A 13,992-nucleotide genomic window follows, 5' to 3' on the forward strand; every position below is an offset into this window, starting at 1 on the left:
TAAAGCACGCTGCACAAGCGTATAACGTAAACTTGCTCCTGTTACCCACTAGCCTAACACTGCTTGCTGCATACAGCTTAGCAGCGATCTTAATCCCGGCGTTGACAGCAGCCTCCTTTCCAGTACAGCTCTCACAGCCATTAAAGCAGGTTTATTTGAATCTCAACGCTCCCTTTGCTTTACCCAACACCAGAGGGCTGCCTTGTCCCAGCGACTCCCCGGGGGAGCAGCCGCATTACCCCAGAGGCCTGGCCGGCAGGCAGCGGCACTGCAGGCCCGCCCCGGCAGCGAGCCCGGCGCCGGCCCCGAGGCCGCAGCGCGGCAGGCCCGAGCTCACGCCGAAGAGGCCCCCGAGGTAAAGTCTGAGTTTGGACGCCCGCCTCTCCATCACCTCAGGTCCTTCAGGGTGGGCTCCCCCACGCGTGCCCCAACCCGCGCGGCCAGGACGCCTGTGGGCCGCGGGGAGGCGGTACCGGGCGACTGGGCCGCGAGCCGCATCCCGCAAACACCGCCCGTCCCGCGGCGGCCTCACCTGCGCCGGGTCCCGCCTCTTTCTGCTGTTGTTGCCGCCGCCGCCGTTGGACGCCCTCCCCGCGCGGCCGAGTCTCCTTCCAGAATGCAGCGCGGCCCCGCGGCCCTGCAGCGGAACGGGCCCCGCACCCCGGTGGCCCCGCGGCGGCAGGGGGAGAGGAAGCGGCCGGAACAGACAGCGCATGCGCCCGCACCCCACCGCGCTTCGTCTCACGGCCCGCTGTCCGCGGCCCTCCGCGCTGCCCGGCCACGCCCCCTCCGCCTCACGTGACGGGGAGCTGGCTCGGTGATTGGTGCTACCGTGCCTCTTGCCCTTTGCCCCGCCACCGGGGACGGTGGCCGGCAGGCGCCGGGTGGGCCAGGGTTCGGCCATGGAGCAAGGGGAGGCTGGCTCGCCGCTGGCGGCCGAGGAAAAGGAGAAGGAGAAGGGGGAGGAGGAGGATGACTTCGGTTACCGGCTCTTCCCGGACCGGAACAAGAAGCCGCAGAGCTTCCTGGTCCGTAGCCTCTTCACTTTCCACAACAGGTGCCAGCTGATGCTGCGGATGACCCTGGACACGAGTAAGCGCTTCCCCGTCCCCCGGCGGGCCTGGGCCTGGGCCCGGGCCCGGGCCCGGGCCCGGCCCTGGCGCAGCGGAGGGCTCCCCGGGTGGAACCGGTGACGTCCGTGTTCCCCGCTGGTACGGCCTGCCGCGGCTTGCGGTGGTGACCTTGGGCTGCAGGGTCTCGGGGCGGGAGCTGCTCTCCTTCCGCTCCCGCTGTCCCCCGCCCCGGGGCGGCTGGAGGCGGCCCGAGCGGTTGGCGGGATGTGGCTCTGCTCGATGAACACGCTGATTTTGATTAAGGCAAAGAAAATACTGTTTCAAAAGTGGCTGTGTTTTTTTTTTTTTTTTCTGAGCAGAAGGTCCTTCTCTACTTCTTTCTCTGGAAAATTTGAGAAGATTGGTCTACTACTAATAAAACAATGTCAGAAGTGACTTGATTCCTGAATAGCTTTGTATATATCACGATTCTATATCACCTTATGTAGCCTAAGCTGTAACAGGTGCCAGTTGCATTAGGGTCAAATAGTGCAAAGTACAAATCTGCATGTGTTTGCCTTTTTTCTTTTCATTTTTTTCCTGACTGTCTTTATATTTTGATTATAGATGACTTTCAAAACTTTTGTCTAGAGAAATTGATTGCAGCAATGTTTTTCTAGATCCATATGCTCAACTTCTTCTTGAGGCTATGAAGCAATCTGGTTGGTACGTAAATTAAATCATCTTGTTCTGTGTAGTAACATCGCTATTATATGGAGTTACTGGTCTTTTTCAAGTTCTTCCCTATAACTTTGGTTTTTTGGGCTTTTCAGCACTGTCTTCAATGACCGGCACTTTTCTTGTGAAAACTGTGATGGCTGTGTCAGTGGAGGTTTTGATTCTGCCACATCTCAGGTAGGCATTGGACATTGTCCTCTTTCAGAGAACTACAGTTGGTTTTTAGCATTTTGTTATTAGGATTAAATCTAGTAATGCTGATATCTGAGTTAGTCATGAAAACAAGATAAATGAAAGATGTTCCATGTTAGTGGAACTAGTACACTGCAGAATGATGAGGCTCTTAATGTTGAACACTGATTGGAAGGGTCTAAATGCTGTATGTGATGTGTGCTGGGTCTCTGAGAAGTAAGGGAGATGTTGAAACTTGGTGAAAAGACTACCTATATCTTTTGTTCTACAGATTGTTCTGTGTCAGAACAACATTCGCCACCAATCCCATATGAACCGGGTGGTCACACATGAATTGATTCATGCTTTTGATCACTGCCGCGCACATGTTGACTGGTTTAAAAATGTCAAACACTTAGCATGTTCAGAGGTAAGTTAAAATACTTCTAATGTTGTCGTCATATTAATTACTGCTGGTTATTAGGGATGTTTCATGTTTAAATAGTCACACAGACTTCATTTGGTTTAATCCTGTTAATACATTTTGTCCTTTCTGTCAGATCAACCTAAATAGTTTCATTCAGAAGACAAATATTTAGTTTTCACAAATATTAATAAGGCAGTGTCATATTAAGTAGAACGTGATCACTGTGAGTGTAACCATAACAAGAAGTGGTTATTAACAAGTGAGAGTAGTTAGAGATGAAAACACGTTCACACATTAATCAAATGTTTATAGGCGGCTTTTTGTTCCCTGCAAATCATGGTATGTTGGGTAGTTACCACAGTAGCATGGTAACATACAGTAGTATATTAACAACAAACTTGTCTTTTCCTATAACAGATTTTTTTTTGATCAATTGTGGTGTTGCTAATAGTACACGTTAGTTTAAGACTCCATGTCCATTTCAGAGGATCTAGGAATTTGCTGCTTGAAAGACCTTGAAAATTGATGGATTAGGAGGTGAAATTAAACTGAGCACAGGCCAGTAAGGATTCCTCTTGTGTACATGGCTTGTGTGTATTCACGTGCTTTTAGTTGATTTTTGATTTAATCCATATCATTTGACTACAGAAAAACTTACCCCTATGATTAACAGAATGAAAATACATTCTTGTGACTGTGTGAATTAGGTGCCTTTTTAACATTTTTTAAAAAATATAAAATGGTATTAAAGTGTTATAGTGGCTTTGTTTGGGGGCTTTTTTTGCTTGTGGGTTGGTTTGTTTGTTTGGCTTTTCTTAAGGAGACCATATTTGATTCTGGACTTAAGATGTGCACAGGTTTCACCTATAAGTAGTATGTGAGAGAAGCAAAATTATGAGTTTGGTACAGAACAAATAAGCTTTCATAAAAAATTAAATTCATTAATTAAATTTGTATTTGCAGTGGAAGACAGTCACATATTATGTTTATCTTTTTCTGGATAAAACTTAATGAAGTAACCTTACCACTTAAGCCATTCTGTAGAATTGTGGGGGGTTGACCTTACCTGGCTGCCAGGCACCCACCGAGCCATTCTCTGACTACCCCTCTTCAGTAAGACAGGGAGGAAAAATAAGATTTAAAAGCTTATGGATCAAGATAAGGATGTGGAATCACTTGCCAGAGAACCTGCTCCTGCATGGGCTTTCCATGGGCTGCAGCTTCTTTCAGGGCATGTCCATCTGCTCTGTTGTGGGGTTGTACTTGCACTGCAGTGCGGATATCTGCTCCGTTGTGTTCCTTCACAGGCTGCAGGTCGTCTCCACAGGTGGCAGGGGAATCTCTGCTCTTGTGGCTGGAGCACCTTCTCCCCCTCCTTCTTCACTGATCTTGGTATCTGTGAGGCTGTTTGTCTCCTGTTTTTCTCCCTTCTGTCTCTCACAGCTGCCGTGTAGTATTTTTTTATCCTTTCTTAAATATGTCATCATAAAGGGTACCACCAGCATCGCTGATGGGCTCAGCTTTGATCAACGGCAGGTCCATTTTAGAGCCAGGTAAAACTGGCTCTGTCCCTCATGGGGGCAGCCCCTTGTCTCGCCTCAGAGAACCCATCGTGGCAGGCCCCCCGCTGCCAACATCTTGCCATATAATCCTAATACAGTAATTCAGAACTATTAACTATCATCTACTTGGTCTAAAAATTTACGCAGTGCAGAATAAAGCATGTAAGCCTCGAACATAAAATTAGAGAGCATATATAAACCAGATTGTGCTTGTTCTTGCTGTTGTTGAGGTTATTTGTTTGCTTCAGGTCTTTTGATACTTATTATATGGTGTTTACAGTTTTTATTGTCAGCTTTTTAATTCTTAGATTTCAGGTTTTCCATGCATTTATTCTCACTCTGGTACTTAATTATAGGAAATCTAATTTTAGTTATATTTCCTAACTGAGGGGGTAGGGTATGGAACAGTTGGCCAACAAAAGAAATTACAATGCACAGGACAAGACAGTTAACAAGCTAAAACATACATACTCATTTAAATGTGGCTTTTCCTAAAGCAGATGGGTTACTGCTCTTCCGGGTATTGCAGCTGTAGTCTTAGAAAAGTATCTGCCTTTCCTCCTGCCTCTTGTATCAACTTCTGATATAGACTGGGGAGAATATTACTTTCCATGTTCTCTCAGCAGTTTATATATGAGTGTGTATATACACAGACACACACATACGATCTCTTCTGCTCATTCATTTAAGCTTTCGAAATATGTGAGACTTGTCCCTGGAGAAACTTACAGATTGTATAATAATACTTTGCAATTCATTGAGGCTGAGAGGGTGGATATAAAGGGTAATATGTACTTAATAAGTAGAAGTGGCCCTGGGAATATTCTCTACCAATAGTCACATGAAAAATACTGAAGAAAACAATTTGTTACAGCTTTTTTGACTTTGTTTTTCCATGTGTTTCTCTGATCTTGTGGCTTTTTTTTTCTTGATAGATTCGAGCTGCTAATCTCAGTGGAGACTGTACACTGATGAATGAAATAACCAGGTTTAAATTTGGATTAAAAGGACACCATCAGGTAAAGACTGTACATGTTAAAATCTACTGATTTGTTGTGAGCCATCTGTACCTACTTATCTCAACCTTCTACACTTTTGTAGCTGGAAATATCAGAGGAGGAAATAGATGCCATGTGTTGCTGCTTTCTCTTAATTAACCTTTAATAACCTTTAATGATTCATGATAGATTTTTTTTTTTTCCACCTTGTTATTTTTGTTGGAGTAAAATTTGTGAAGTCATATCATAGAGCATTACCACTGACAGTGGATGGTTAATAAGAACCAAATTAAAAGAGGGTTTGCAGGAAATGTAATGGGAATACCTGACCCTCTGTAAGTGGGTAAAACTCTAAAAAATCTTTGAAAACTGAAGGAATGAGAATGACAAGCATTTTAAATAACCATGTTAAGTCTTACAGGATTTTTTTTTTTTTTATATACCGATGAAGACTACGGGTTGGGTCCCAAGTAGTTGCTCGTGTTAGAATGGCAGTTAGCTTGTAGCTGGGGATGTTTCCATCTTTTTTGATCTTGTAGTAGACAAACTGTCTAAGCAAAAGTTCCCATAAAGAGAGGTGTCAAAATGAAGGCCAGTAGAAGAGTCATTCCTTTATGTTTTGTAGCCTTTCAACTGGACAAGTATTAACTGGTATTTATTTCTGTTTCTTTCTGACATTTTTTCTTGTGTCCATGTCAAGTTGTACAAATACTTAATATCTACAGCAAATGACAAATTGTATTTTAATTCCTGTTCTGAGGAATGTCTTTTACTTCTCTGACTGTTTATTTGCATATGGAAACCTAAAACACATAGTTAACACAGAGTGGAACGAAAATGTACTTTAATGCTTATTACAGGCATTGTTTGACTCTTCTGTGATACAAAGTTATTGCATATGTAGTAGGAGTTAATACTTGACAAAATCTAGAAAAAATTATTTATACTAATAATGTCAGATTTTTCTTTATCTAATTCCCACTTTAGACTTGTGTACGCGACAGAGCAATTCGTTCCATCCTGGCTGTTAGAAAAGTTAGCAAAGAAACGGCAGAAAAAGCTGTGGATGAAGTTTTTGATGCCTGCTTCAATGATCTGGAACCTTTTGGAAGAATCCCACACAGTAAAACAGATGCAAAACGTGCTTATAGAGACTTTCAGAACAGAGATCGCTATAATGCTAATTTGTAAAGGAAAAATAAACATGAAAAATTATGTTAATATCTGATTGTTCTGTAACATCTGGGGTTACAGTCTACACATACAGTGCTGGTGGAAATTCTATCAAATGTATCAATTTTGTAAACTTTTTCTAGGAGCCAACTTCCGTGGAAGTAAACAAAGTAAATGAACAAGACCAAAAAATGTGTTTCCTCACCTGTTCTTCCAGCAAGATAATTTAGTACACCAAATGACTTGGCAAATAATGATCTGCACATTTAATTCTGCTCAGTCTGATTTAGGACTTCGTTTCTAAAAGTTTTGTTGTTACTGCATAAATCTTTTCATAAAATCTTTAAATTTTCACCATCTTTGATATACAGTCATAAACTTGATGATCTTCATTCCATTTTAAAAGATGGACACCTGAACTACAGCTCTGGGGTCTAGATATAATAACTACAGCTAAACCCAAAATTTAATAAACTGCCACGTTTGGTTTTGAATAACTCCTGAAATTCTTGAATTCCAGCTTGATTAATGTTAACTTTACAGGTATGTAAAACCCTTTGGCTTTTTAGGAGTTTGACTGACAATTCTGCTTACCAGATTAATCCCCCAAGCTATATGAGTATTGGTGAGAGTCTCTCCACCAGGTTGAGCTTTGCTCAAAATGTTGGTGTATCTCACGGTCTTCTTCCCATTCTTGTTAGATGGGTAAATTCATATGAGGAAAGCACAAAACTGCTAGCTTCATTCTAAGTCTGAGAGAAGCTGTGTCATTCTTCTGTTATTTCCAGATATAAGGTATTATAATCGTTGTTTTGGATGCAAGAGAACTACGTTTTCTCTTGAAATTAAAGGTAAGATTCAACCACAGGTGTGGTTCACTGAGGTAATGGAGATGTGGCTCCCCAGTTGAAGGTTTGTAGGCATAGCTGCTGTAACAGTTCCTGGATCCGGACTCAAGTGGGAAATTTAGTTCCACAAAAGATGAAATGGTGCCCTGATTGTTACTGTTTCATATGAAGTGCAAAACATTTTAGACAGGCTTTCAACTTCATAGGATGTCAAGGTCTGAGTCCTGGTGGTGGTGGTGGTGCCAGTTTTGCTGTGTAAAGTTGTTCACAACTGCAGAAACAGAATTGCTGAGAATTGCTGAGGTTGCAAGGGACCTCTGGAGACACTGCTGTTCCAACCACACTGCATAGAGCAAGGTCAACTAGAGCATGTTGCTGAGGAGCATGTCTAGTTGGGTTTTGAATACCTCCAAGGACGGAGACTCTATAGCCTCTCAGGCTGCCAGGGAGGTGGTAGAGTCACCATCTCTGGAAGTGTTCAAAAAACGTGTGGATGTGGCGCTTCAGGACATGGTTTAGGGAACATGGTGGTGCTGGATTAATGGTTGGACTTGATGATCTTGAAGGCCCTTTCCAACCTTAGTGATTCTGTGATAACCTGTTCCAGTATTTGATTACCTTTGCAGGTTGGTTTGGTTGGTTGGGTTTTTTTTTTCTCCTTATGTGTAGATGAAATTTCCTGTATTTCACTTTGTGCCAGTGTCCTCTTGCCCTTTCCTTGGGCACCACTGGGAAGACTGGCTCAGTCTTATCTACTTCCACCCTTGCCCCATCAAGTATTTATGCACATTGATGAGATCTCCCTGAACTTTCTCTTCTCCAGGCTGGCTCGTAGTTCTCGGTCTCTCTTTGTAGGTCAGATGCTCCAATCCATTTATCATCTTCATGGCAGTTTTCTGGACTCACTCTACTATGTCCATGTCTCTCTTGTACTGGGAAGCCCAGAACTGGACCCAGCACTCTAGATGTCTCATTAGTGGTGAGCACAGTGGAAAATCTCCTCCCTCATCCTGCTGGCAACACTCTTCCTAATGCAGCTCAGAAGGCTGTTGACCTTATTTGCTGCAAGGCGGTGTTGCTTGCATACAAATTCGTGTCCAGCAGCACTACCAAAGCCTTTTCTGCCAAGCTTCTTTCTAGCCAGGTGATCGTTTCATGTTGCTTGCTGGTACCTGTGGTTATTCCTCTTCAGGTGCCGGAGTTGCCATATCCCTTTGAACTTGATGGGGTTCCTCTCTGCCATGTCGAGGTCCCTCTGAATGGCAGCACAAACCTCTGGTGTATCATCCACTCCCCCCAGTGTTGTATTGTCTATAGACTTGCAGAAGTTGCACTGCCATGATCTTCCAGGTTGTTAATGAAGAGATTAAACCGCATTGGACCTGGTACCAATACCCGAGGCACATCACTAATGCCTGGCCTTACTGTGTGTAAGCCCCAGACATGGTTAAAGAATCAGCATGGACTTGGGAACATCTCAGCTAGATAGTTTGCATACATGCACTCAGGAGATTTAAATAGTTTGGAAATACCCATGTGACTTGTTCTGTTCACTTACCTCCAGTGTCAGAAAACCATTCCTGGCATGTTAATTTATTGCTGTAGGTGTAATGATAGGTCAAGTACCTGGAACTTGGGCCCTAAACAGAAGAATCTGCTGATCATGTATTGTTCACATTAAATTCAGTCAGGCAAAAAAACTTTCTGCTCTGCTACTTGTTGAGTTAAGACTGTTTGGAAATGTCAGTTGAATGTCACCTGCTACCTGGATGGGCTTAGACAGCGTGTAAGGTCGCCATGCAAACTTGTGGTCTGAACCCAGAGCTCAGGCTTAATCACTTGGACGAATAGGTGCATATGTACAGGCATTTTATTTGTTCTCCTTTTATTATAAAATGCAAAAACAGTTTTGGGAGACCTGGATACCCAGGTCCTGCAGCCTGGATTCTCACTCGCCCACTCCCAAGAGAATGTCACTGTCACAGGTCCCCAATTCTGTGGTTCTGCTCTTGCTTTCCTTGGCACTGTGCATTTTGCTTTCTTCGTTTCTCTTTCTCAACAAAGTTTGGGAAGAAAGCAAGAAAAACTGGATGAGAGTGGAAGTGATGACTCCATAAATAGGTTGGGAGAGGGAATTTAAGTCATGGTGCAAGGCTGACCAGTTATAAAACAGTCGTGGTCAGTTTAAATAGGAAATTAGAAGATGGCATATAAGCATCTGAAGAGTAAAGGTATTCTAAATAAGACAGAAGACAAGGAATATGCATTGTCTATATTGAGGATGAAAAGTTTAGGGAAAAGGTTGATCCCAGAATGAGAAATTTTAAGTCCTTCAGTATTCCAAAAAGGATGAACTGAAACTAGATTGTGGTGTGTTCACATTAATTTGCATTTTATTTCAGTTGTAGTAATCCTGTATTTCAGGATTTCTTGTGGTCGTTGGCAAAGTTTGTAAAGGAAAAGGCTATTCAGCCTCTTTTGTTCCCTCCACCCCCAAAAATGTGTAACTGGTTTCCAGTTCTCTGCCCTCCCCTGCAGCACTGGGGAGGCTGCAGTGATAGGCTGAATAAGGTTGAGTTAGGATGAGCTGATGGATTTGAGATCTTAAGCCCTTATAGTACCACCTTGGTGTATTTTACTCTCACACTCAAGGCTAAACTAATCACTAAATTTGGGATGAGAAAGGAAATTTGCCTTAATTTGATAGGGATGACTGGTACTTCTTTTTCCTTACTTTGTAGTATGGGAGACTGAAGCAATGCTGTGCCGGTTTGAAGAGGAGATGCTCTAGTTACTGGAGCTGTTCTACTAAAGGAATGAGAAGCTGGATAGAGTGCAGGTAGGGAAGCAGTTAGATTAAAGGGCTGGCTAAGGTCTGCACCAGTCACCCATGACATTGAGTGGGGGAAGATGTTCGCATATAACAATATATAGCATGAGTGGAACACAGCAGTGCTGCTAATGGCTGGTGTCTGCATGCATACTGAGAGGTGTGAGCAGAGCAGAAGTGCCTGGAGGAGACCATAAATAGTAGGAAAAACAGTGTGATATAATGTGTAAGGACCTAATTAAGAGCACATAATAAAGAGCTGTTGATGCATTGTTTGGATTTAAGCTATGGAGCAGCTGGATGCTATTTCGTGCTGCTCAGGCTTTGTGTTTGCAGCCTGCTATTACTGCTCTGAATGAAGAGTCCTGTGCGACGAGTCCAGTGCTGAGCTGAGGCAGTGGCAAGGCTGGGTGAGTCTGGTCCTTGGCAATGAGATCTGATACAGGCTTTGAAGCAGGTGATTATGGCTGTGCAGCAAGAGCTGCCCGGCACGCCGGGGTGTTAGTAGGGAGTTAGGCTTCCCGAGCCCGTAGTGACCACTGGGACAAAGTGGCCAGTGAGAGCCATCTGCTGAAGGAGCAGCCATCCAAATCGCCCGTGAATTCCATGTGAAGGGATGGTTCTTTTTGTAGGCATGAAATTCATTGGTGTGACCCTCGAATGCTATCTCTTCCCAATTGTAGCACGTTGGTTGGCAATGGGAAAGCTTTTATGACTTCAGTCTTTTACACCCTGAAAGGCTGCTCATGTTCTGGTTGTCTCTAGTGGTGGTGGACTGGGCGTTAACGATCAGTGTTGCCTTCTGTTCAGTGTCCCTATATATTTTGTGACAACAGGACTGTCAGCATGTGAAGCTTTTTCAGGCAATTCATACCTGCTAGGTTTGGCAGCTGTGGAGCAGCAGATTCCCTGGTGAGACTTGAGCAGGAGTGAGGCACTGAACTGCTTCGGTAAGGGAAGGTCAGGACACGCACAGATTTCAAGTGCCTGACAGACTCGAAGGCTGGAAGGGGTCAGTCCCCCCAAGTACCTCCAGAATTCAGCAACCTCTGGAGGGACTCTTGTTTGACTGCGGCTTTGGGCTCCTGCAGTCCACCTATTTATTTCACATACATTTGGATCTGACTGTCATTCTGTAATGTCCTCCTGAGAAGTATTCAGTCATGTCGTTAGTTTCCAGTCGAATGGGCCAGCTCGTAAGGTGTCACTCAAGGACAAGCTGCATGAAGAAGGAGACAGCAAAGACAGCTGCTTCCCCTGCCCCTTGAGCAGCGTCAGCAGTGTGTCACCATGTCCTGAACAGCAGCAAGCGCTTTGAAAAGGTTCAAAGGTAAGCACTGTCCTCACAAAGGACAAAGCAATGCATCCAAACAGTGCCTGGCAGATCTGATCAAGCCTGAGTTGTCTGAGTCATTCTGTTCGTGATGGACTATGGGTGGATTGCACTTATTCCCAGGTGTAGTGTAGTACGTACCCACCCATTGCTTCCGGGGCTAAGCATTAATGCAGATCCCTTGGAAAGTCATCCAAGTCATCTTGGAGAAAGCAACGTTTTGGCCAAGATTCCCCAAACGTGTGCTTTCAATAGTCCTGCGGAATTTCAAATGGAGATTTCATAATCTTATTTTCTTGGGATAATTCCATCAGTGACTGACATAATCACATGGCTGAATATCCAAACAGGAAAAAAAATTGATATAATACCCTACATACCTATGGAGAAAATTACACACTGAATTCCAAGCTTCCCATCTTTGATGTAATCTAGATAGACCTTCTGTGTTTTCTAAAATCCCCTGAGGATCAGAGATGCCATGGAACAGCATAATCTTGTGTGTTAATATTGGCTTAACCTTTACTGCTTTTTCAAATCCCCATTTTAGTCAGTATGATGTATGATGCTGAGTTTTTTACAATACTTCTCGCACATATTCTGGCAGAAAATTCCGTCTCTTCATTATACCTTATTAAACCTAATTTGTGCTTTAATGAATGTGTGTGTGTGCTTGTGTGGTTTGTGTTTATTTTGCATTTTGACCAACACGTTGTTGGAATATATACAGTTGTCTGTTACCCGTGATAAACTTTGTCAAGTCTATTTAGAAATGGAAAGTATGGCAACAAAGACTAGAATATACAAGCTGCTGCTTCTTTTATTTAGCATTGTTGGTAGATGAACACCATCAAAATCTGGGAAATAAAATACTCCAGAGACATCAGAAAGAGGCATTTGTAATAAAGAGTACACTGTGCTATATAAAGACGTATTTATTTTTAAAAATTATCAGTATGAAATAAAATTTCGTAACCAGCAGATGTCAGCTTAAGAACAGATACATTCCAGTTACACCAAGTCAAATTGTAATGGCAGAATCTATGCACTGCAAGTCACCAGAAAGCAATCAGAAGAGTCTAATGGGCTTTTTGTCATTCCCTGAGAAAAGGAGGGACAATAGTTACATGAAACTTTGCACACGCTGTTTGTCACTTCAAGCAATCATTTCATTGCTTTAGGTGCAATTTTAATCGGCATCATTTTTTCTCCTCAAAACAGAGGTCAAAAAAATGAGTAAAAGCTCATTGCAAATACGAAAAATAGGGGAATAGATTAAGCAGCAGAGGGAGCTGAAGGACTGCGGAACAGCATACTGCTGTGGAAAGCCACCTGCAGACCATACACAGCTGTTGCTCAGTGTGCAGTTCAGTTGTGGTTTAAATCTTTGTTTTAATCAAATTTGCATAACTAATGTTAAAATATGTAAAAAATTAAACATATTTCAATTGCGTTATTCTGCTGCAGAATATTTGCTTTCTTTAGAAGACAATCTCAAAACATTTATGGAAATACTTTTGCCATTGGTGGTGTTTCTGGAGTGTGACTGTGTTTGCAGGGGCAGTTAGATAAATGCTGAGGTGCATGTGGCAGACCAAAATGTCAAGCTGTAAAAACCCATTATCAGTAATCAGAATCATGCAAATTACATTAGCTGAGTTCCTTATTCTTCATGCCTGAATTTTCTCTTATATCAAAGATTTTCAAGCTTTGACAAAACCAAAACAAAAGCAAAAAAGAGTATCACCAAATGGTAAACAGATATAATTTTACAAAAGAGCGTAATTTAATAAGAGTCTTTAGGTGTTCTCTTTTTCCTAGGGAAGAAGCGCTAGCCATGACATACCTCACTGAATAGTTCCTTGGCAGAATTATTTTTCAAGTTTGTAGTACCTAGGTCTCAGTTGCATGGATGTGTGCCAGTTACCACAGGAGCCTTCACATGTTGATTGTAGTAGTTTTTCAAAACTGTTTTAGACAACAGTATCAATTATATGTGAAAACAAAAAATCATCAGTAAGCAGAAAAATAAGACTCTGATATAATGAAAGGTTTGCAAGTTTTCAGGGCATGTGCAGGGAGTCTTACCTCTTGCTAGAACTGAAGAGTTCAGCACCGAGAGTTTATTATCCACCAGAACTCCACCCAAATTCAAGAACAAGCTTTCTTCCTCTAGCTTGCCTGTAAGCCTGATCAAAAAGAAAACTAGAAAACAAAGATTTACATAATCTTTTTATTCAATAGGGTTTTTTTGTTGTAGCTCTTTAATGGGATGTGAGAAATTCATTCAGAGCTTCGGAGAGAGTGAAACCGTTACTCTCACTTTCCTTGAGAATAAGATGGAAAGAAGAAAACGGAAAAGAAGGGTATGCACAAAGGACTATGTGCTGGTGGATAAGGAACCAATATATGAAGAGAGATCTTGGTTTCAGCTCCTGCTGTTCTGAGTGCTAAGAAAAAGTATTGGAGCACTTGCTGGGGTTTACACCCATGCTCCCCACTCACAGGCATCAGCTGGGGAAAGGGCTGTAAGCAAAGCAGGGCTGGTGACTAGCTGGGCAGAGCGGCGGCTGCAGAGGGAGCATGAAGCCTTTGGTACCCAGTAACTTCGGTTAGTTCCCTTCCCTCCTTCCCAGAGCAAAGTGGAGTAGCCTCAGGGACACCTTTCTCTCTCCCCAAAATGCTTCATAGTTGAATGGTTTTCCTTCATCTCCATTTTTGTCCTGCTGTCTTCTCTTTGTTTGAGGGAGTTTCTTCTGAAGGAACACATTGCACTTTGTCTCTCTTTCCTCCTCAACTTCTCCCCATGCATGTGTGTGTGTAAGTAAAGGATGCCCTTTCTTCTTTTCTTTTCATTAGT

At 43.0% G+C, this 13,992-nt stretch overlaps 1 protein-coding gene across 1 annotated transcript; it reads left to right on the forward strand.

The window, feature by feature from the left end:
* Positions 1-902: 902 nt before the first annotated feature.
* ATP23 (ATP23 metallopeptidase and ATP synthase assembly factor homolog) lies at positions 903-6,139 on the forward strand (the record flags this gene model as incomplete). The annotated part of the gene is made up of 6 exons (XM_082014447.1): positions 903-1,092; positions 1,733-1,778; positions 1,886-1,967; positions 2,254-2,391; positions 4,886-4,969; positions 5,936-6,139. 6 exons carry the CDS (start codon positions 903-905, stop codon positions 6,137-6,139), a joined length of 744 nt encoding a protein of 247 aa, XP_081870573.1.
* Positions 6,140-13,992: the final 7,853 nt, after the last annotated feature.

Source organism: Phaethon aethereus (assembly GCF_964289735.1).
Source record: "Phaethon aethereus genome assembly, chromosome: 1".
In the NCBI taxonomy this organism is placed as follows: Eukaryota; Metazoa; Chordata; class Aves; order Phaethontiformes; family Phaethontidae; genus Phaethon; species Phaethon aethereus.